Here is a 26127-nt window from a genome sequence, read left to right as displayed (position 1 = left end):
GCCAGAGGATTTTCTTCAAATCAGGGCAAAAGAAGTAAGTATAAATATTATTTTATTATTTAATGTATAAAGCATTACAGAAACTGACGAATTAGTTTCTTTTAACATCAATGTCATGTCGTTCTAAGCAGATGCATGATGATTGCACAATGATTACTACCAATGATAATTTCTGTTTGACGATCGGATGTAGGTTTTAAATTAAAATTCAACTGTAAACCTTGACACAAATATTCTGACCCCACTCATTTTAATGATGTACTTAGGTGAGGTTTTTGAATTAGAGCTTTTCTCAAGTCGGGCCTGTCAGTGGTATTTTTCTTTTGGTTATTACTGAAATGTGTTTTTCTTGATACCCTTATAATATACATGGGTTCGATAAGGTTGACAGATGATAGAGATACTAGTCAAGTGTTGAATACCGACTGTTAACCTCCTGTTGTCCTTTTTAATGTTTTGTGTTGGTTTAACCTACATGATCATACATGTGATTATTGTTATCAAATATTATCCGAAGTCAGTAAAAAATAAAAGCAGCCCGTAGTGTAAAGGCTTTCAGATTGGATTTTTCATAAAAAGGTAAGTTAAATCCTTTACTGAAAGCAACTGTGATAATGAATTAAGTATGAATTTAAAACATGAAGATTTGGTACGATTACCAATGAGACAACTACAATGAAGTCACAAGAGTCCAAATGACATAGAAATAAACAACTATGATAGTCATAACTCATACCGCATTTATAGTCAGTTATACGAGAATAAAATGCCCCGAGATGACAAATGTAAAAAAAATTCAAACGAGAAAACTGACTTGATTTGTCAAAATTCGATTTCTTCAACGTTTTTACTATCTCACAATCTTATAAAAAAAATATCTCAGAGTTCTGCATTTTATTTAGATGGATCAACTGAGTAATGTGCATTGCTGTATAATAGGGAGAGTTGCTTCCGTTCGTCTTATTTTGAAGGACAGAATTAGATTTATATCAAATAATAATTACCATTAGGTAATGACCATATGATATTCTGGGGTAACTGATTTATTTCGGTATAAATGATTTATTTGTATTTGTTCTACACAAGCTTTTTTTTTCTACGGTTTTTTTTCGCACCAACCATGATTTTTTTCACTATTATACACAGATGTATCCTGAAATTTTTTTTGCAGCACATTAATTTTCATCCTGTCTATAAAATATTGGTTTGTCTTGTGAAAATTATTTATTTTCAGTTCTTACCAGGCCTAGTTATTAATTTAAATTCCCCCTCAAGAAAATGAAATGGTCGTTGACTAATCATGCTAATCGTCTTAAATCTTAAAAATATTCACATGGTTGTATTCCTTTACTTTTATTTCACTACACACTCTACTCGTAAAAAGTATAACAGGCAAAATTTAACTTCAACTAATGCCCATTTTTTTTTTTAAATTTAAATTTTGTGCGTCTCCTACGTAAATATAAATATAAATTGATTAGGAACACATTAATTTAAGTACTGTCATTAACATTAGGTTTTTGTAGTAGATGAAATTCAATGATTTAAAATTAAAGGTGAGATAAATGCAAACATTTTTAATTCCAGGAAATTACAACACCGGCACTTATATCAGGTTTTTTAATTATATATTTTATATAGTCATATAAAGTGATAATAGGTTGAATAATCTGAGGTCTGTGAATTACTGGAAAAACATATCAACTTTTCATTACGTTAGAGGTAATTTAAAAACTAAGAAATTTTCGAACGTAACTTGCACACAAATTAGTTATATTTTCACATATGCTTGAATCCGTTAAATCTTATTTTCATTCAGTATTTCTTATCGTTTCTCTCAATTAGAATAACGCCCATCTTCAATCCAGATACAAAGTGAATAGGTCAATGGAAGTTAAAGTTTGCTCTAGAGATACATGGTTTTGATGTGGACAATTCTTTTGCTCTAGAGATACATGGTTTTGATGTGGACAATTCTTTTGCTCTAGAGATACATGGTTTTGATGTGGACAATTCTTTTGCTCTAGAGATACATGGTTTTGATGTGGACAATTCTTTTGCTCTAGAGATACATGGTTTTGATGTGGACAATTCTTTTGCTCTAGAGATACATGGTTTTGATGTGGACAATTCTTTTGCTCTAGAGATACATGGTTTTGATGTGGACAATTCTTTTGCTCTAGAGATACATGGTTTTGATGTGGACAATTCTTTTGCTCTAGAGATACATGGTTTTGATGTGGACAATTCTTTTGCTCTAGAGATACATGGTTTTGATGTTGACAATTCTTTTGCTCTAGAGATACATGGTTTTGATGTGGACAATTCTTTTGCTCTAGAGATACATGGTTTTGATGTGGACAATTCTTTTGCTCTAGAGATACATGGTTTTGATGTGGACAATTCTTTTGCTCTAGAGATACATGGTTTTGATGTGGACAATTCTTTTGCTCTAGAGATACATGGTTTTGATGTGGACAATTCTTTTGCTCTAGAGATACATGGTTTTGATGTGGACAATTCTTTTGCTCTAGAGATACATGGTTTTGATGTGGACAATTCTTTTGCTCTAGAGATACATGGTTTTGATGTGGACAATTCTTTTGCTCTAGAGATACATGGTTTTGATGTGGACAATTCTTTTGCTCTAGAGATACATGGTTTTGATGTGGACAATTCTTTTGCTCTAGAGATACATGGTTTTGATGTGGACAATTCTTTTGCTCTAGAGATACATGGTTTTGATGTGGACAATTCTTTTGCTCTAGAGATACATGGTTTTGATGTTGACAATTCTTTTGCTCTAGAGATACATGGTTTTGATGTTGACAATTCTTTTGCTCTAGAGATACATGGTTTTGATGTTGACAATTCTTTTGCTCTAGAGATACATGGTTTTGATGTGGACAATTCTTTTGCTCTAGAGATACATGGTTTTGATGTGGACAATTCTTTTGCTCTAGAGATACATGGTTTTGATGTTGACAATTCTTTTGCTCTAGAGATACATGGTTTTGATGTTGACAATTCTTTTGCTCTAGAGATACATGGTTTTGATGTTGACAATTCTTTTGCTCTAGAGATACATGGTTTTGATGTTGACAATTCTTTTGCTCTAGAGATACATGGTTTTGATGTTGACAATTCTTTTGCTCTAGAGATACATGGTTTTGATGTTGACAATTCTTTTGCTCTAGAGATACATGGTTTTGATGTTGACAATTCTTTTGCTCTAGAGATACATGGTTTTGATGTTGACAATTCTTTTGCTCTAGAGATACATGGTTTTGATGTGGACAATTCTTTTGCTCTAGAGATACATGGTTTTGATGTTGACAATTCTTTTGCTCTAGAGATACATGGTTTTGATGTGGACAATTCTTTTGCTCTAGAGATACATGGTTTTGATGTGGACAATTCTTTTGCTCTAGAGATACATGGTTTTGATGTGGACAATTCTTTTGCTCTAGAGATACATGGTTTTGATGTTGACAATTCTTTTGCTCTAGAGATACATGGTTTTGATGTTGACAATTCTTTTGCTCTAGAGATACATGGTTTTGATGTGGACAATTCTTTTGCTCTAGAGATACATGGTTTTGATGTGGACAATTCTTTTGCTCTAGAGATACATGGTTTTGATGTGGACAATTCTTTTGCTCTAGAGATACATGGTTTTGATGTGGACAATTCTTTTGCTCTAGAGATACATGGTTTTGATGTGGACAATTCTTTTGCTCTAGAGATACATGGTTTTGATGTGGACAATTCTTTTGCTCTAGAGATACATGGTTTTGATGTGGACAATTCTTTTGCTCTAGAGATACATGGTTTTGATGTGGACAATTCTTTTGCTCTAGAGATACATGGTTTTGATGTGGACAATTCTTTTGCTCTAGAGATACATGGTTTTGATGTGGACAATTCTTTTGCTCTAGAGATACATGGTTTTGATGTGGACAATTCTTTTGCTCTAGAGATACATGGTTTTGATGTGGACAATTCTTTTGCTCTAGAGATACATGGTTTTGATGTGGACAATTCTTTTGCTCTAGAGATACATGGTTTTGATGTGGACAATTCTTTTGCTCTAGAGATACATGGTTTTGATGTTGACAATTCTTTTGCTCTAGAGATACATGGTTTTGATGTTGACAATTCTTTTGCTCTAGAGATACATGGTTTTGATGTGGACAATTCTTTTGCTCTAGAGATACATGGTTTTGATGTGGACAATTCTTTTGCTCTAGAGATACATGGTTTTGATGTTGACAATTCTTTTGCTCTAGAGATACATGGTTTTGATGTGGACAATTCTTTTGCTCTAGAGATACATGGTTTTGATGTGGACAATTCTTTTGCTCTAGAGATACATGGTTTTGATGTGGACAATTCTTTTGCTCTAGAGATACATGGTTTTGATGTGGACAATTCTTTTGCTCTAGAGATACATGGTTTTGATGTGGACAATTCTTTTGCTCTAGAGATACATGGTTTTGATGTGGACAATTCTTTTGCTCTAGAGATACATGGTTTTGATGTGGACAATTCTTTTGCTCTAGAGATACATGGTTTTGATGTGGACAATTCTTTTGCTCTAGAGATACATGGTTTTGATGTGGACAATTCTTTTGCTCTAGAGATACATGGTTTTGATGTGGACAATTCTTTTGCTCTAGAGATACATGGTTTTGATGTGGACAATTCTTTTGCTCTAGAGATACATGGTTTTGATGTGGACAATTCTTTTGCTCTAGAGATACATGGTTTTGATGTGGACAATTCTTTTGCTCTAGAGATACATGGTTTTGATGTGGACAATTCTTTTGCTCTAGAGATACATGGTTTTGATGTGGACAATTCTTTTGCTCTAGAGATACATGGTTTTGATGTGGACAATTCTTTTGCTCTAGAGATACATGATTTTGATGTGGACAATTCTTTTGCTCTAGAGATACATGGTTTTGATGTGGACAATTCTTTTGCTCTAGAGATACATGGTTTTGATGTGGACAATTCTTTTGCTCTAGAGATACATGGTTTTGATGTGGACAATTCTTTTGCTCTAGAGATACATGGTTTTGATGTGGACAATTCTTTTGCTCTAGAGATACATGGTTTTGATGTGGACAATTCTTTTGCTCTAGAGATACATGGTTTTGATGTGGACAATTCTTTTGCTCTAGAGATACATGGTTTTGATGTGGACAATTCTTTTGCTCTAGAGATACATGGTTTTGATGTGGACAATTCTTTTGCTCTAGAGATACATGGTTTTGATGTGGACAATTCTTTTGCTCTAGAGATACATGGTTTTGATGTGGACAATTCTTTTGCTCTAGAGATACATGGTTTTGATGTGGACAATTCTTTTGCTCTAGAGATACATGGTTTTGATGTGGACAATTCTTTTGCTCTAGAGATACATGGTTTTGATGTTGACAATTCTTTTGCTCTAGAGATACATGGTTTTGATGTGGACAATTCTTTTGCTCTAGAGATACATGGTTTTGATGTGGACAATTCTTTTGCTCTAGAGATACATGGTTTTGATGTTGACAATTCTTTTGCTCTAGAGATACATGGTTTTGATGTGGACAATTCTTTTGCTCTAGAGATACATGGTTTTGATGTGGACAATTCTTTTGCTCTAGAGATACATGGTTTTGATGTGGACAATTCTTTTGCTCTAGAGATACATGGTTTTGATGTGGACAATTCTTTTGCTCTAGAGATACATGGTTTTGATGTGGACAATTCTTTTGCTCTAGAGATACATGGTTTTGATGTGGACAATTCTTTTGCTCTAGAGATACATGGTTTTGATGTGGACAATTCTTTTGCTCTAGAGATACATGGTTTTGATGTGGACAATTCTTTTGCTCTAGAGATACATGGTTTTGATGTGGACAATTCTTTTGCTCTAGAGATACATGGTTTTGATGTGGACAATTCTTTTGCTCTAGAGATACATGGTTTTGATGTGGACAATTCTTTTGCTCTAGAGATACATGATTTTGATGTGGACAATTCTTTTGCTCTAGAGATACATGGTTTTGATGTTGACAATTCTTTTGCTCTAGAGATACATGATTTTGATGTGGACAATTCTTTTGCTCTAGAGATACATGGTTTTGATGTGGACAATTCTTTTGCTCTAGAGATACATGGTTTTGATGTGGACAATTCTTTTGCTCTAGAGATACATGGTTTTGATGTGGACAATTCTTTTGCTCTAGAGATACATGGTTTTGATGTTGACAATTCTTTTGCTCTAGAGATACATGGTTTTGATGTGGACAATTCTTTTGCTCTAGAGATACATGGTTTTGATGTGGACAATTCTTTTGCTCTAGAGATACATGGTTTTGATGTGGACAATTCTTTTGCTCTAGAGATACATGGTTTTGATGTGGACAATTCTTTTGCTCTAGAGATACATGGTTTTGATGTGGACAATTCTTTTGCTCTAGAGATACATGGTTTTGATGTGGACAATTCTTTTGCTCTAGAGATACATGGTTTTGATGTTGACAATTCTTTTCTGTCCAGATTTGATAGTTATCCATTTGTATGCTATCATCTACATGTTTGATGACATAAGATAATGATAGGTTAAATGTAAACACCATAGTAAAATATTTAGCCACTGAAATATTCAAAGTTAGTTATAGTTCATATTTCCACCACATTGCAGGTATGTTTTCACGTTATTTCAACCAACAAGTAAAAAAATTAATCGAGAATTAATCTTTTTTTTCCCAACTTATAATTTCTTCATTGGTAATGCCAAAACTGGGTTTTTTTGTACCTTAGTATTGATGTTATTGGTTGTATAATTTGAGATAATGTTTATTTATTTAAACAGTTAATCCTATATCAAGGCCAACATTAACATTCATTGTTTTTGTTTACGATCACAGGCCGTACGATGACCCGTAAATATTAACTTACTTGTCGATTTGCACTTGTTGGGTAGTTGGCTTATTGATAATGACATAGCAAGCCGTTCTCGTCATACTGTTCTCCGTGTGTGTGTGGTTTTTTTTTCATTATTAAATTTAAATATCAGGGCGTATTTGTGAACTTTTTTGATATCTCTATGTCTATTGATAAATATCATAAAAAAATAATGAACGAAAAAACAAATATGAGTTACAACATATAAAAAGTACATCTGTGCAAATGTATATACACCAATATACACCACTGTTCATTCGAAAAGATTGTTTAAACCGTAAATCTGATTTTTTTTTATAAACACTGTACATATGAAAAAGGCATAAAACTGCCCATATCTACAGATGTAGATACACTGTATCTATAAATTGTCATAAAGATATACCGTCCATCTACTGAAATGGATATGACCAGTACATTTGATGATATAAACAGTTAAAGATTCCACTGTGTCAGGTCAGACATCGTTTGTTCTCACAATAATATATATCAACCTTTACAACAATTTGTCATGTCTTAGTATGCTATAGGCGTTGTTAACCTGTATTGACTACTCAAATATTTATGATATATACAGCCACTGACCGCTTTAAGACTTGTATGTAGTTCAGATGTATCCTATCTACTTCTTGTTTATTGTTGTTTAGGTTATCAACAAGGTCGCGAACAGTCTGTATCAGCTATGATTCGCAGTAAAGTGATTTTCTGAGTCCTTACAGTGAGTCTGATAAGAGAATTGTTGGCCCTAAATGCACTTCAACAGCGTACTTTATGTGGCGTGATCACTTTTTTTTTTTTTTTATTCTGGCGTCTTTGATGAGTCTTTTGTATAAGAAATTCGCGTCTGGTGTATACAATTATGAGCCTGGTATCTTTGATAAGTCTATTTTTCTGTTGTTATTAGTCGTGAGAATTCTCAACTCATAACACATTCCTTTTTGAAGGTTACATTGTGTGAGTAACTTCTCATTTATGGCAAAGTTGGAAAAAAAAACAATAAAAAAATATGGTCTGTTGGAAAAATGTGGAAAAACACATAATTTTCTTCATTAAGATGGAAAGTCGTGCAAATGAAGTACATTCTTATTTCGAAATTTGCATGTTTCTTTAAAATTCTAGACCAATTATTTCCTGATATTTTACAATCCAGTCCAAGAGGGAAAAATCTTCACGCGACATCTTCTAAATAGTAATTGCAAATCTGACCAATAAGAGTGCAAAACGATTAATGCATGTCAACATCCAAACATGATTCATTTTCACTTGAGATTCATAGATGATGAATGTTTATTAATTTAATGGACATTCATTTCTTTATGGTTGATGTAATAAGTGACTGGTGATGTTTTCCTACTGGCCTGAATATTTGTATACCAGAGGTAAGGTGTTTACTTTATAAACTAACAATACTGCTTAGTATAAGACTTAAGTTCAGTGTGGCCATAGATGACTCTTTTTACCATATATCAAAACACTTAAATCCATTCAAGACATGTGTCGACATTCTGTATGTGCATTTACCAAGTCAGAAGCATGTAATTCAAGGGTTGTTAGCAATTGTTCCACATCATATTTATTTTTCGTTTATTGCTTGACCATAATTAAGGTCGTTAGTTTTCTCGCTTGAATTGTTATCATTTGAAATTTTAGGGCCATTTATTATAGCTTGCTATGCGATATAGGCTTTGTTCGTTCGGTGACCGAAAATCGCTAACCATTCTGCGTCATTTGTTTTTCATCTGTTGGAGAGTTGTCTCATTGCAATCATACCACATCTTCTTATTTAGATATTACTGTCTCTTTGGAAAATACTTTATTTGCATTTAATACAACGTGGACATAACTGCCCTTTTGGATAATATTTGCCAGAAGACTTAAGTTAATTAGACAATATTTTTAAAATATCAAGTCTAAATAAGTGTTGCCATTTCTGCTTCATATAACGATGTCGAAGGAACATTGACATTTCTACATTATTACACGATGTCAAATGTGGATATGTCTGCTTTATTGAAAGCTATCCAATATGGATATTTCTACTTCATTAAACGAGGTATAATGTTGTAATTTGCTTCACTGAAGGATTTTCAATGCAGAATTTTCAGCTTCACTGAACGATGTCGAATGTGGACATTTCTGTTTCACAGACCGATTTCCAATAAAGTCATTTCGTTGTGTATGTTGTGTTTGGCAATGAAAAAATTACGGATAAAAAACATTTATGTATATTAATATCTTGTGTTCAGAAGTAAAAATAAAAGTATAGGCAGAGGAATAAAACAATTATTTCCCTTGGACTTTGGAGATATGAAGATTTGTTCACCCGCGAAAAGTCATACTAGTATTTCCTCGTGCGATGCCCTCTTGAAATATGTTTTTTCTTAAGGGAACAAATATTTATATTTTCCCCAGGCACAAGAAATAAATGTAAATTATTATATTTCAATTAGGAAGAGCAATAAAAACTTTGAGTAGATTATGCATAGTAATTGTGAAATGATAAGAATTTCCGCGGTAAAGAGGCCATAAATACCAGTGGAGGATAAACAAGGCATAGTATCGTTGTAAAGATGAAATTTCATATCTGTTTGACTACCTTAGATAGGTTCATAATAAGTATGACAATTTTATCAAGGACATCAGCCACAGACGTCTGACAAACATAATTTAAATTTTATCATTTCAAGGTATTTATTTATATATTACATGTTATTGGAAATAATAACAGTTTTGATATAAGTTGCATATATATTTTTTTTTTTGTATATGATATTTCATGTAAGGTTACAGCTTGAAGTTCAGAAGATTTTTATTACATGTATGTTACATTCTAAAACCAAATTATATAATATGCATAATACTAATGTAATTTATTATATGTTCGAATTCCTATGAATAGCAACAACCCGTCTATTATAGTGATTAAGATTATAACACAATTTTGACTGCTGTATCCCTATATTTGACATTTTTACCTATTATGTCTATTTGTTGTATGCACACATCGTTGTCAATATGATATAATAGAACTTTATGCGACCGTCATACAAGTGACAGGTTTAGCTAGCTATAAAACCAGATTTAATTCAACGTTTTCTTCAAAAGAAAATGCTTATACCAAGTTAGGATTATGCCAGTTGTTTGTTATCCATTCGTTTGATGTTTTTTAACTTTTCATTTTGCCATTTGCTTAGGAACTTTTCGTTTAGAAATTTCCTCGGAGTTTGGTATTTTTCTTATTTTTTATTTTTTTTTTATCTAGAAATTTGTGCACATTTATACACATGATTATAACATGCGTCGATTCTCCTGGGTAAACACTTTATGTAGCTTCTTTACACTTGTATTTATGTTTCCTACTTTCTATGGTAATTTATTTGTATATGTCTCTACAACATTGTACTTTTCTTTACAATAATAAAATATGTATATTTATATGATGACGCAGACATATTTTGTTGTAGGCAAGTATGAAGTTTGATGACATTTTAAAACACATCGGTGAGTTTGGATACTACCAAAAACGGCTCTATTTGTTGCTATGTTTACCATCTATCAGTACGGGGTGCTATATGATGATGTTGGTCTTTGTTATGCATGCTCCAGATCACAGGTACGATTTTAGATTAAACATTTTGGATTATGAATTTTATTTTTATTTGATGATAATGAAGATGAAAAGTAGACGATGGAGTTGGATTTGTAGATGATTAAAGTGCAGTCACAAATATTACATAATAATATCAGGACGGGGTCATATAAACCCTAAGTTGTATTATAACCGCTAAGTTAACAATCCGAAGATAGACACGCCCCTACCAAGATTAATCTGACACCGAGATAGTCAGTTTTCCCTAGTTCAAAAAGCTGCGGGCTAAGCAAGAAAGAAGAAAATATAAAACTTATTACACATCTACATTCAACACCAATTTACTAATTAACCAAATGATTGAAACATTAAGATAAACATAAATCAACAACCCTTAAAATGTGGAGCAGATACGTGCACAAGTGATGAGCTAATATGAAAGCTTGTTTTGAGATTTCAACCTTTCCCATCAAATTAATGTTTCTTCCAAAAACTACCATGAACAAAACTGTATTTATACGCTTTATAAACATATAGATATAAGGAGATGTGATATGAGTGCCAATGAAACAACTCTCCATTCTAGTAAAAGTAAACCATCATAGATCAAAGTATGGTCTTCAACATGGGGTCTTGGCTCACACCGAACAGCAAGCTATAAAGGTCCCCACATATGACATGTGTAAAACCATTTTAAGGATATACACCCAAGGAGTCATAAATTTCTATAATTAAACTGTTTTTCTTAACCTGAATTTTGAGTTTTTATGACTTTATGAAGAAAAGATCTATGGTGGTGTAATTCATTTTTTCTACGACCATTTAAAAGTACCTCATTTTAATGATTTCCCCAATCTTAATCAATTTTTCCCAATTTTTGAGCTATTATAAAAACAACAGTTTCACAATTATTATTTTTTTCTTACTTTCGATTAATATGAATTGCTTTCTTCTTCATTTGAACGTTGGTGGATATTTATCTTATTTGCATTCAAACCACATTATTATTGTTGTTATTTGGACCAATCTTAATAATAAAAGAAAACTTTAAAAACATTGCTTTGTGTTTAAATTAGAAAGTTTGATAAGAGAGGGGCAAAAGTTACCAGAAGAACTGTTACAGACATACTCATAAATCGAAATAAAATGAGAACGCGATGGCTAAAAATGAAAAAGACGAACGGACAAAAAAAAATGTGTTGCCTTAACGTGTCTAATAGGCCATGTTGTCTATTCCTTATCGATTTTTGTGCCCAGAACAAAAATCATATTATTTCAATTCTTTTGTTATAAATTATTGAAAAAACACATACCTAAGAATTTTGGAAAGACAAAAAATGATATGGAATGTATATAATAATTATTGGTAAATCATTTCTCTGTACCTCTCACTCATTTTGTCAATATTTTAGCTGATGACACTGATTGGTTGTGAAATTTGTAAATTGTAATTATCAAAAACTACTTATTTTCAGTACATAATTTTTCAACAGAGTTTCGTTTGATTATAATCATTTTAAATTCATTGATTTTTTACTCGTGTTATTTTTTTAAGTAATATCCGAACCAGATTTCAACGAAACTTTGAAATATTACATTCTTAAGCTTTTAAAAATAGATGGTTCCTAAACTTGTAAGCATTATAAATGAATAAATGTAAAAAGATGGGTATGAAGTATCACTTTGCATTAAATTTCTTCTGTTGGAATCATGTTTTGGTAATGAATGGATATCTTCGTATTACAATTAAAGAAAAATTGTTAGTTGCCCTTTATGTAGGCATCGAGGAATGTTATGTGTTGCCTTTGAAGCTTACATCCAAGAAAAATTTGATGAAAAATTAATTGACCTTTTTTTAGTTTCATTTTGAAACTTGTTTTAATATATATACCAATATATATATAAAAAAAAAGTTATACCTTAGGTATCTATTGTTATCATAGTTAAGATGATATTTATTTCAATAGAAAGGGAAAATATGAACCATGGGAAAGTACATATATTTATATTTTTCAGTTCTATAAAAAAAAAAAAAAAATACCATGTAAATTACTTATCTTTTTAATAATTACACAAATCGGCTGGTATATAATATTTAATTTTCAGATGTCAGATACCTGGTTTGAACAATGATACTTACAATGTACAGAACAATCAGCATGCCAGTGAAATTAACAGAACAATTCCACCATCTCATGATGAGATCCACAAGTATGATCGCTGCCATTACTTCCAGTACAAAAATAACACCAGAGACATGGTCAAATGTTCTAAATGGGTGTATGATACCAACACTTTCCATGAAACTTTCACTTCAAAGGTCTGTGTCATATTCAGTTCTCCAATAAAATCATATGGACCACCTCGGTGCTCTCGTGATAACGTGCTGAGCCTGGAGCCAACAAAAATACTTGATAATTGGTATTTTCTGCTTATCTGTTAAGCATGGTCTTTGATGCTTTTCTGTTAAGCATGGTATTTGATGCTTTTCTGTTACTCATGGTATTTGCTGCTTTTCAGATAAGCATGTTAAATTTAGGAATTAGAAGACAAACTCGTCGGATAGGATCAAGAATCATTTTTGATGCAAAGAAATGAAAAAATAAATTGACAGACAAAGATATTAGAGAAAATTGGGTACAGAGATTTTAGGTTGACGCTATCCAATCGAGGAACCTAAAATAATGCAATTAAGTGAGCACTGATTAAGTTTTATTTCACTTTACGATGGTGTTGCACTTCAACTCTCATGAGGGACATGATATTTATGAATGAAATATAATTGGAGAGAACTTGTTTTACAGATATATTTAATATTCATTTTTTGATGTGTTGCTTCTTTACAGATGAACTTTGTTTGCGATGATGCAATTAAAACCTCCCATGCTCAAATGATATTTTATGGAGGAGTTCTCGTTGGTGATGTCTCGTTTGGTATATTGTCAGACAAGTAAGAAACTTGATGGGAAGAGAGAGAGAGAGAGATATTTCTTAAAACAAAAATATATGTTAAAGTGATAAGAAGCAGCTATGTGTTCAATTATGATATAGCTTATATTATATTTCTTTTTTATGCTGGTGGACGTTTTTCCCCGATAGTATCAACATCCCAGGAGTCAGCACTTCGGTGTTGACATGAAAGTATATTATATGGGTATTTTAATCAATTTACTGTTTGCGAAATTATGAATTATTCGAAATACGAAGGATTCTCTTATCCAAGACATATATTACCTTATCCGTATTTAGCACAACGTTTTGAAATTTAGGTCATCAATGCTGGTCTTCTGTATACTTGTTTCGTTTCTAACGATTTTGATCTAATCGTCACATATAAGTCTTATGTAGGCGAAACGCGCGTCTGGCGTATTAAATTATAAGTACGATTCTTTTAAAAACTATCATGCGTTCTCTAGGCAATAAAATTTCGAAAATATATAAAATTGAGAATGGAAATGGGTAATGTAACACAGAGACGAAAACCCGACCAAAGAGAAGGCCACCAATGGGTCATCAACACAATGGCCCCAACACAAAAATATATACTAGCTCAGTGATATTAAACGCCGATATATACACAAGAAACTAAAATCAAATATCATACAAAACTAACAAAGGCCAGAGGCTCCTGATTTGGGACAGGCGCAGATATAAGGCGGGGTTTAACATGTTTTTTTTTTATATCTCAACCCTCCCCTATACCTCTAGTCAATGTAGAATAAAAACACACACAACAATACGCACAGTACAACTCAGTATATCATGATAGAAACAAAAATAATAATCTTTTTCTAAATTTTATTTACAGAATTGGCAGAAAGAAAACGTTTTTGTTATCAACCATTATAACATTAGTAATGGCTGTTGGCGTTGCTTTCTCGCAGAGCTTTTTAGTATTTGTAATACTTGAGTTTATGATTGGTGCTGCACATCACGGTGGATTTATGATCTGTTGTGTCATGAGTATGTATGCATGTATTCAAAACTTTGAATTGTTCCGAATCATCAAGACTTTCTACTGCATGTTGAAATTATCTTAGCTCTGTTTGAAAATACTTTTCGGAATTGTTGTCCTCATTGTTCTTCAACGTTCTTGATTTGGGAGAAGACTATGTCAGTGTGATTAACTTGTGTCTCATCCCTTTTGCACATTTAAGCAAATACAATATGTTTAAACTATTTTGATTTGGCCTTTTAACGTTTTTGATGACATTAAGAGCGTCTTTTTCTAAATTATAATTTGATAATTTTGGTTTTTACAACGATCCGATTATGATTATTGCACGACGATGTGTCGTACACGTCATGCGACATCAAACAAGCAAAACATTTAAAACATCCAGTGGTCAATATACAGTCCTAAACAATTTAAAGTTGAAGTTAAATCACGTAGAGAAGAAACAAGTTGTAAATGAATTAAAGGAGTCACAGAATATCAATAATTAACATTCTAATGCAACATCGTTTGTAAAGTTCATTTTGATTTGGGAAATTCAACCATATGACAGATATCATCCATTCGTTTGATGTGTTTGAGCTTTTAATTTTGCCAATTAATAAGAGACTTTCTGTTTTGATTTGTTCTCGGAATTAAGTATTTTTTTGTTATTTTACTTTTTCATGGCATTAATTCACAATTATTGCTATGAAAATGTACGCCCAAGCGTTGACGTTGTTTTCTGTCAGTTTCATTAGAATGGAGATAACCATATTGTATTGCAAGCTACGACCCGACACCAGAAAACTAAATTTTGAGATCATCAAATCACCAATTAATGCTGTCCCCAATCAAATTACAATAAAATTATCTCTTTAGTTGTAACCAACATTAAGTTCCCTAAATAACAAATATTATAGGTGTATTACTTGAGACAGCCACATGATGTGAATGTGGTAAATATTTGCATGCTATAATGCTTATATCAATGTGTAGTAATTTAGATAACCTGGCCACTATTAGCCTGGCAAGTTCAATTCGTTTTGCAGACAAAATAATCTTGCATATTTACAAAGTGCTTTAAACACTAACATTTTACAATCATGTTTTTACAAGATGTCATTTTATTACAGATTTGCTGCACTATAATATGTACATATGTATTATTTCTTTTAAACCTATTAAAGGATCCACCTTCCATAAAGGACATGCATCATGTACACTATGACCATTAACTATTTATAATTGAAATAAAACAAAAACACAATGCAAAAGGGAAAATAGACAGAATCAACTCATGCTCATATGTTTTCTATTTTTTCTCGAAAGGTTTGGAATATGTTGGACCGTCAAAGAGGGTTCTTACTGGTATTCCTATACATATTTTCTTTGCGTTTGGTATAATGTATATAGCATTAATGGGTTATCTTCTGCGTAACTGGTTTTATGTACAGCTGGCAGTAGGTGCTCCATTTGTTGTTTTCTTATTCTATTGGTGGTAAGTTTACACCTTCTATTTTCATTAATTATGTCATTACTTTTTTCCATTGTGACGTCATGATGCATACTAAGCATATTGTTTTGTTTTTGTGCATTAACTGATTTTGTACCATGGAAGGATTCTTCATTTACTGTGTTTTTCTATTATATTGTCTTATTATTTTGTCGACTATTCATATCTTCATCTATGACGTTTTTGCATTTCGTATGCTTTTTCATATGTTTGTTTCTCTCTCTTAAACATAGATGGTAAGATGTATCTGGATAAAGCTGTTTCAAAATAAAAGTTATTTGTATGTCATGTTAAACGTTGTTTTTATAGTTTACCTTTGATCCTAATTGAATATCTTAGTATAGAGATATATTTTTAGTTGATCATTCTAATACAAATAACATAGAATAAAAGAGTACCAAAACGTATAAGCAGTCTTTAGTGTTCTACGTATTTTTAAGTACTATTGTTTGTCTGTTAGTATTTTTTAGCCATAAAACTGTCAGTTTATTTTTGTCTTATGAGTTTGAATTTGCCTCTCTCTTAAACTCCTATCAAAAGTTTAAAATATTCATGACCGTACAATCTGAGGACTTGGACGCCTGCCTTCCAATACATCTGCTATGCTTTAGCAAAAAACCTTTTATCAATAATGCTTTTATCGTACTTTTTTAATTATATAGTTTTCATCTAAGATATCTATATGTTTCGAATTCCTCATAGGATGATACCAGAATCGTCCAGATGGCTATTGAGCCAGGGAAAATATGATGATGCTGAAAAAATTATACAACGAATAGCAAAAGTAAACAAGAAAAAGATCCCATCTAGAATAATTGATGAAAAGACATTGCAGACTCCCAAGACGGCAAACGTGTATCACTTGTTTTCCACCTTAGAAATGACTAAAAGAACGATCATACTTCTATGGAACTGGTAAATATTCAAAGAAGTACCAAAAAATGTGAAACATTTGATATATAACTTTACGTAGATATCAAATGACATAGGTGTCTGTATAAACATAAGGAGATTTGGTATGTTTGCCAATGAGACAACTATTAGTCAGAGTTCAAGGGACCCAGAAGTAAACTCTTCGTCATTTTCATTGATTATATTCTCTTTTTTTCCAAATAAATTTGCTCTTTGTTGTCTCTTTGACACATTTCTCATTTCCATTCTCAGTTTTATTAAATAATTTATCTTATAACCAAAAACGTGGACAAGCAACTGTGAACATATTCAATCTAAACAGATCGCAAAAATAAGTTGGAATAAGTGAAACAGACTCATACGTCATGGCAAATAAAACCACAAAGAGACACCAAAGTTCATTTGTACTTTAAAGATAACTGTAGACTGAGCAACACTATCTCCCTAAACATTAACTGGATGGATCTCAGGTGCTTCGGGAGGCTGCGAAGATCTTGCTCTACTTTGGCTTCCATCATGATATTGTGGATTCATTATTTTTTGTTGGATACCAATTTTCGTGGATTTCGTGAGTACTGGAGAACCACGAAATTAAATGTTAAACAAATAAAAAAAATCTAAAGGCTTGTATGCTGACCTCGAAAAAAACCACGAAATTAAACATCCACGAACATGCAGGTTTTCCTTAATCCACGAAAATTGGAACCCACGAAAATAAATGAATCACAGTACTCTGTGTAAATACAAGTTATTTAAAAAGTACTATTTGGTGATGACACAATTGAGGAAAAACACGATATTACGCTTTTGACAATTAAAACATACCTTAGGTCATCTATTACAAAGAAGTTACATACCAGCCTACCAATTCGTGATGGAATCCGTAACATTGACATTGGAATTAACCAGCTTAACAACTTGTTACGCTTTTCTAATAACTACTTAATGAGTAGCAGTTGTCTCTATCAAGAAATCATGACAGGCCATAACAACTTCTTCATCAAATAATAATCTTTCTTCGAAGAAATGAAATAATACATTGCAATTTATCCATTATTTACAGCAATTAATACACACATTATTTTTTTCTACAGAAATATTCAGATTTTATTTTAGATCATTCACAACTTGTTTTCAGGATAGTGATTGCTATGGTATACTATGGAGTAACCATGCATACTGGAGGCAATATTGGTGGAAATTTCTACCTAAACTTTTTTATACTTGCTATCGTAGAAGTTCCTGCTAAATTGCTTGTAATGGCAACATTAAACCGCGCTGGAAGAAAAAAAATCCATTGTTTCTGTATGGTTGTTGGAGGCGTAGCTTGTCTATGTACAATTTTTACAGTTCTATACGGAGGTGATGGTAAGAAGTTTTGTTACACATCAGACGTTTTAGGGAACGGCAATTTAACTTCAAAAGGGGAGGTTTTTTTTTTAATGTTTGGATCACCAATTAGATGAAGACATTTTTTTTCTAGTCAATCAGCTGACAAAACACTTATTGAATCCATATTCTTCCCATACCTGAAAGGGTTAAGTATTAAAAAAAAAATGTTTGATTGATACCGTTAAAAAAATAAAACCAAAAAAAAACATACCCCTCTTATTGAAGTTATATATAAAAAAAGAAGATGTGGTATGATTGCCAATTCTCCACAAGAGACCAAAATGACACAGACATTAACAACTATAGGCCACCGTGAGGCCTTCAGCAATGATTAAAGCCGCATATTCAGCTATAAATGGCCCCGAAATGACAATGTAAAACCATTCAAACTTGAAAACTTACGGCCTAATGTATGTACAAAAATGAATTTATATATTGCCTCATAAACCTTAACACGTATCAGAAAATTGACAAAAGATACCAAGGGGACAGTCAAAACTCGCAAGTCGAAAAAAAAAACGCTTTCAACGCCAAAACAAATCAAAAGGTTTCTAAGACACTGTTTCGCTCACCTCGAGTTTTGTGTATATCTTGCATTAATGCTTATTTATTTCTGTTTAATTTTTAATAATGTGTGTTTAAACCTGCCATTTAAATAGAACATTAAAATTCACAAACACACATTAAAACTAAATACTGAGCATCAAGAACCACACTTAAAAGCTGGTGATGATATCATGCACTCCGGTAGGGTCATCAGATCCTGTTCCAATAGTGACACTCGTCATAATACTCATTGTAATGACCAATTCAAACATGTCTTAATCGAGACAAGGATGGCGATATAATGGTAACAACAGTTGTGACATATTCGTGGTCTTCTGTGTGAAGTGGGACCATAAAAGAAGTGTAACTAAATGTATGTTAAATCCCACTTCAGTTGACTACAAGAATTTGTGTCGTGGTAATTGAACAATGTGGACTATGTTTTGTTCTATTATTACGGATAAGGTTCTAAAACCTTCAATTGGTTCAACATTACTAGTTACCCTTGTTATACTATGGAACTTTTTTTGTCCCGTCAATAAAAATCATTGGAAGGTTATAAAAGTTACAATAACAAAATAAGTAGATGTGAAGTTTTATTGAATAGTGAAAAAATAAATAAAGTGTCTTTCAAGACTCGATGTCCACAAGTTGCAGGTTGAAATTGTTCATTCATAAACATTGTGCCATTAGATTATACATACACTCAAAAATTAAGCGCTTATGAAGGAACGAATTTCATTGATTATTAAACTTAACATAGAATCTATATTTATGTTTTATGCATTATATACAAACTGTCTTGAAGGTGTTCTCATTTTACCTGCCTAGTCCTAAAATACCAGAACAATTCATCAGATGCTTATCGAAAACGTTAGTATGCTAGTGTGAGTGTCTAGGTTATAATCCTGATACAATCTTCTGTAATCGAAACTTTTATTTATTATCATTATGATTTTTTCTAATTTCAGAGTTGGAACCACTGACCCTTACTTTAGCCATCATTGGAAAAATGGGTTCAGCTGCAGCTTTCGCAATTATTTATATCTACTCTATGGAACTTTATCCTACTGTGGTCCGAAACAGTGGAATGGGTTTAAGCTCCTGTATTGCAAGAATTGGTGGAATGGTTGCTCCTTATGTAGCTCAATCAGTAGGTTCTTGGTATATCTTACCTAACTGGACGAGTAATTAATCGGGATATTAATAAATGCTGTTTTATTCAAGTTAAATTCATTGAATGTGTGTACAGATATTAAATTTGATACAATTAATCACTATTACCACGTGTTTTGATATTGATGTCCAATAGATATAGGAAGATGTGGTGTGAGTGCCAATGAGACAACTCTCCATCCAAATAACAATCTATAAAAGTAAACCATTATAGGTCAATGTACGGCCTTCAACACGGAGCCTTGGCTCAAACCGAAAAAAAAGCTATTAAGGGCCCCAAAATTACAAGTGTAAAACCATTCAAACGAGAAAACCAACGGTCTAATCTATATAAAAAAACGAGAAACGAGAAACACGTATAAATTACATAAACAAACGACAACTACTGTACATCAGATTCCTGACTTAGGACAGGTGCAAACATTTGCAGCGGGATTAAACGTTTTAATGGTAACAAACTTTCTCCTTTTTTCTGAAACAATAGCATAACATCACAACATAGAAAGCCACACAATAAAATATCAATTAGAAGGCTTAACTAAATCAAAAAACGTAATGTTTATAAGACGTTCCAAATAAAGGCAACGATGGGGTATGTTGCTGTTAAATAGTCATAAATCGATGAAATCTTGAAACATACTTATAAGACACTTTAAACAGAATTTTGGTCCTCAATGCTCTTCAACTTCGTAGTTTATTTGGCCTTTTTAACTTTTTTGGATTCAAACGTTACTGATGAGTCTTTTTTAGACGAAATACGCATCTGTCGTAAATGCAAAATTTAATCCTGGTATCTATGATGAGTTTTTTTGCACAATTCATGACACAAAAAATGTAGCAGATTTCATAGTGTTGTGCTGTTACAACCTACATACTGTTTATTTGGGCTTAACTAATAGAGGAATATTTACATCATGTATGTCTTGTTATTTTCTTCCACAGCAATCTTGTCAGCTGGTAGACGATGGTGACATTGTTTTTCATATAATAATTTTATTATTACTTATGAACTCAAAATCGTTAACTTCTTCTTACTCTTTTTATTTTCCCGCATCTGCGTAGAAATTTCTTTCTTTCTTCCGGTCTCGTTTGTCACAGAGCTTTAAGTTAATTAAGAAAGAGCATCATATTGTTTCCTGCAAATTTGATCTTTTGATTACGGAAAGAAACTGTCAATTATTTAAATAATTCAAAAATAAATGCCTTACATGTCCTACCTGATCAATCAACCTTAGATTTCAGAATCTGATCAGCATTACAAGCCGACTTCGTATATTCATCGTTTAAATATACACATGCATTAGTTATATAATTATATATAAGTTATAAATGAAACCAAAAAAGGTTACATGAATGATGATATCGCTTAATTGTTTTTTGCGTTGAACAGCACGTCACAATCAAATCCTTAATGATAGGACACACATCGGAAACGTTTCATATTTCTTTTTCAACAGATGAAGTTGAAATATATACCAGTTAATCATAGACTGTCTGTTTTATATCATAGGGTGATGTTGTTGGAGGTAAATTTGGACAAGCTTTACCATTAGTTATATTTGGTGGTTGTTCAGTTTCTGCGGGACTTCTTTGTCTGCTTCTTCCGGAAACCCTTAATAGGAAATTACCTGAAACAGTAAGAGAAGCCAAAGATTTTACAAAGTGAGTTTGTTTATACTTCTTTCATATGTTTTAATAGGATTGATATTCATAATGCTTTCAAACTATTGCATTTGATGAAAATGAAAATAAACCTACCAGATACAATTCACTGCATTAAGTATTAATGTTACATAAATATAGCAATCTTGCAAGTGCAATTTGAATATAAATGATGAAATAGAGAGGACAAAACCGATACTCTACGGGATTGAAGGACATTTACTAGGTTTGGATTGTCCTAACCAATCAATAAACTTTGATTATTCACGTCTCGTAATATCTTCCAATCAGTTAGCAAGAAAAATTCACGCCCTGACTGTCCATCGTTCAATTCTTAATATTGAATCCTAGGAGTCGATAATAAAAAATCATATGATAACAACAATATAACGGAGAAGCAATGAAGTCATAAAGTTCATTAACATCTAATGTTTCTAAATTTAAATTAATATGAGGTAGGTGTTACCTATGAAAGGGGACGGAACCTTTAGAATACTAGACTATATCCCGTTAACAACAGATTAATTTAAACATTTATTGTATTTCTCAGCATTATTTCTGGTGAGCAAATAGTCCAAATAATTATGACGTCTTCCAAGGCTGTTCTATTTTTTGCTTTGACGCTTTTTTGCGTCGTAGGATTGGGTTTAGGGGTGAAAGCCAAAAACTAAAATAAGATATCCTTTCAAGACGTCATAATAATTTGAACTAGTGAGAAAGTACAGGACTTTGATGGTCTAAACTTCCCACTAACACCATACACCATAACACCATTACACCATACACCCTGTGCCATTACACCATACACGTTACACTTTGCACCATACACCTTACACATTACACATTACACCAAAATGCAATCTAATTTCAAAGAAAGCGTGCGACTACAAAATATTTGTATGCAATATGTTTTCTGGTCTGTGCGTCCGTTCGTCCGTCCGTTCGTCCGCCCGTCTGTCCGTTCGTCCGTTCGTCTGTCCCGCTTCAGGTTAAAGTTTTTGATCGAGGTAGTTGAAGTTCAATCAACTTTAAACTTAGTACACATGTTCCCTATGATATGATCTTTCTAATTTTATTCATATTGCCAAATTAGAGATTTTCCCTTACTTTCAGTGTCCATTGAACCTAGAAAATGATAGTGCGGATGGGGCATCCGTGTACTGGGGACACATTCTTGTTTTTATTTTTTTTTTAAATGAATTGGGATCGCAATATTGTAAATTTATTCATGAAAATCAGTTCTTTTCAATATTTTGCATAGTTTTAAATGTCAAACACCATTCATTCACACCATTCCCGATCGCAAGTTACACCTTTACACCATTGCCTTTTATCAGTGCTTATCAATGTCCTGGTAAAGATTTGCATGTAACACACGACAAAAGAATGATTCCAGTTTAACGACCTGTATATTGAACTCCTCTGCAGATTACCACACACCAGTTCGGTTATGTACGACAATTATGAGTTATGCAGTTTGCACTAACACTTGCAAAGTCAACCTGAAGGGTAAATTCTCAAACTGCATGGTTACATATAAGATTTATAAAACCACTGATACAGTAATCTTTAGTTATATGTTATGTGGAAGGTTTTTGCAGTATTATTATATCTGGATGCTGAACATATCAAAATGATACACTAATACAATAGACAATAGACAATAACACTATTTAAAACTTGATCAGTTCTGTGATTCTTATAGTCTGCATGTGACACACTCTGCTCCAGTAGTAAATATTTCTGATCTTCAATGAATAGAATATATAAGACAGAACAATTTAAATGAAAAAAAACCTAACGATTTATGTACAAATCAGTAAAAAGAAAACAAAATATGATATACAGCAACAATTTATAACAACCACAAAATAAAGAGCTCCGGATTTCGGACAGGAATATGCAAAACGACGTAAGAAAAAACATCAAAAGTTTGAAAAGGGCTCAATAAACTTATCGATATATATAGCACAAAGTACAATTAAAGTATAGTTTTCTTGAAACAATTGACCAAAAGGTACATTTGATAGTAGGTTTGATGAAAGGCATGTTGAAGAGAAAATGAAGTTCTGTACAAAGTTAATCTGATAGCCTCCAGAAAATGAACACGATGAAGAGTTCAATTCCACTTTGTTGATTTCTGGAATGTACTCGAAAGGCAACTATTTAATGTCATGAATAACTGATAACAGCTATCTTCTTGCAATGTACATAAAAAAGTAAAATTAAATGACGACTGCCAAAAAAATCCGCACAAACAAGCAAACATTTCGATGCATTGTATAGGCAACTATACGGTATGAGTTTTTTCTCGCTGTTTTAAAAATGATGTACGGTTGCCGTATAATTGTTTACATAAACTTCATTTGCACTCGGATGAATAGATGTCTCATTTGCAATTACATCACATCTCCTTATTTTTTAAACATTTGAAAAAACATCCCCCTATATACAAAAGTAAAGAAAATGGGAATAATTGTTATAGTTTCTGCGTATACATAGAGAAGAAACAATCTAGCAGTGGTCAGGAAATTGTCTTATTGTTTTGCTTCAGACTTTAAGCACTGATCGAAGGTTGTGTAATTCAATATACATTATATCTCCTCCGAATGCATGGCAATTTTGAAATAAGGGTTGCAAGTGGCTGCAGTGAATGTAGAAGGTGATCTTTTGTTTAATTTTATGATCATTCTTCATTGTTTCTTCGCCATGTTAACTGCATCACGGTACAACACAAATTTCTCACTTCTTACTATTAGAGATGTTGATGTGAAGTTGACTTCTCTTTTTACTTCTCATTGCATCATATTTTCTTTTTTGTTATTCTTTTGGGTTGCTAAGCCTTGCATGTTATTGTAGAAAACACAAGTTGTGTATATTTTGCTCAATACATGTAGGTTGTAGGTACATTATGAAGTTATGCAGATGTTAACAACACATTCTATGTAGAATAACTTTATAATTTCATAATTTTGAATAAGAAAAAAAATATGTCGGTATTTATTATTTGAAAATTCGGCTTCGTTTAAATGGCACTAATTTATTTTCTTTTGACAAGTTTTGTTGCTAATAAAATTATTGAAATATATGATAAAGAAAAGTTTTGACTTTTTTCTAATCATTTTTTTTTATGTCAATGCTGATTTCTTATTCTCATTGAAAGTTTGTTCTATGAGTTAATTTGATTTTTTTAAGGGTCTGTATTCTTCATATCTGAGTCTCAATTTATTTCCATTCTTGATATTTGAGTGCCCCTTTATATTCACCATTCTTTATATTTGAATGCTCCATTCTCTTTGTATTTGAATGCCCTATTTTTTTGTATCTTTAGGTGCCCCATTATTGTGTATTTGTGTTACTTTTTTTGCCATATTTTTCTTAGAAGTGTACATTAAAATAGTCATTGTTTTATTAAGAATTGCTCTTTCTATTTGTAGAAAATTAGACCTCGACGATACAGATAAAGACAACAACAAACTAAAAGAATACCTCTCCAATAGTGAAAACGAAAAGGGGAAAATATACACTGTTTCATCTTGAAAATTAAAACAAATATATTTAAAGGTCTAAAAGCATCAAAATAAAATGTACATTTCTTATATATATTTACATGTTTGATAAATATTATTTATACTTTTTAATATCTAATGAAATAAAAGATTTAGATGACATTGTTTCAGATTACTTCTTAAAATATTAATAATTACAAATAAAATGAACACATAACCTTTTGATCAAATTAACTGAGGAGCTGGTATGTGAACAACTTATATAACGAATAAATTGTTAACAGGAAAGGTGCAATACAACTTAATTAAAAAAGAAGAAAAACTGTTAGTAGTCCTTCTTTAGATAATTATCATTTTGCTAAGTGTCTTCTTTTATATATTTTAACACCAGACTTGGACTTCTTTTAAATTGTCTTTTATTGTTCGTAAAGCTGTGTTTATTTTATACCATATTGGCTAGAGCTATCAGAGGAGGGTTGAAATCTTACAGATCATTCTTAATTCTGCCGAAGTAATGTACACGTCCAATTCCAGAACAACAAGTTTAAAATTTTAGTTCATTTATGTGTTTCGGAATTTAGGATGGCGTCAATTCTGCTGAAGTAGTATATATTATTGTTGGGCCAGCTCAAACCCGCCTCCGGTGCGAGATTTTCTCGCTCCGTTGAAGACCTATTGGTGGCCTGGGGATGTATTTTGGTCGTTTTTTCTCATTTACACTTACCCTTTTTCAATTCTCAATTCTATTAAGTTGTCTTTTTACTGCACTTTTATCAGAGTTTTTTTTATAGCAATAAAGTGGTATATAGGTTTTAACAACGTGGATCCGCGCAGTGCTTCTGCCAAGGGATTAGTTGGCCATTAATGCTTTACATTTTTCTTTTCGTATTTTTCCATTCTTTCGTTATAAACTTCCAGTAATGAGGCTTCA

At 32.2% G+C, this 26127-nt stretch overlaps 1 protein-coding gene across 3 annotated transcripts; it reads left to right on the top strand.

Annotated features, from left to right (window-relative positions):
• The first annotated feature begins 451 nt into the window (after positions 1-451).
• On the top strand, positions 452-25358 carry LOC143048043 (organic cation transporter protein-like). Of its 3 annotated transcripts, none has more exons than XM_076221477.1 (11): positions 452-579; positions 10425-10573; positions 12656-12869; positions 13396-13499; positions 14358-14512; positions 15816-15984; positions 16702-16914; positions 18050-18279; positions 19821-20002; positions 21536-21687; positions 25125-25358. In XM_076221477.1, exons 2-11 carry the CDS (start codon positions 10431-10433, stop codon positions 25225-25227), a joined length of 1665 nt encoding a protein of 554 aa, XP_076077592.1. In that variant the 5' UTR covers positions 452-579; positions 10425-10430; the 3' UTR covers positions 25228-25358. The 3 variants fall into 3 exon arrangements, with proteins under 3 accessions (XP_076077592.1, XP_076077593.1, XP_076077591.1); XM_076221478.1 differs by lacking the exon at positions 452-579 and adding an exon at positions 6615-6697; XM_076221476.1 differs by lacking the exon at positions 452-579 and adding an exon at positions 9520-9647.
• Positions 25359-26127: the final 769 nt, after the last annotated feature.

This window comes from Mytilus galloprovincialis, chromosome 10 (assembly GCF_965363235.1).
Source record: "Mytilus galloprovincialis chromosome 10, xbMytGall1.hap1.1, whole genome shotgun sequence".
Lineage (NCBI taxonomy): Eukaryota > Metazoa > Mollusca > Bivalvia > Mytilida > Mytilidae > Mytilus > Mytilus galloprovincialis.
The sequence above is the reverse complement of the archived record's forward strand: the minus strand, read 5'-3'. Positions and strand labels throughout refer to the sequence as shown.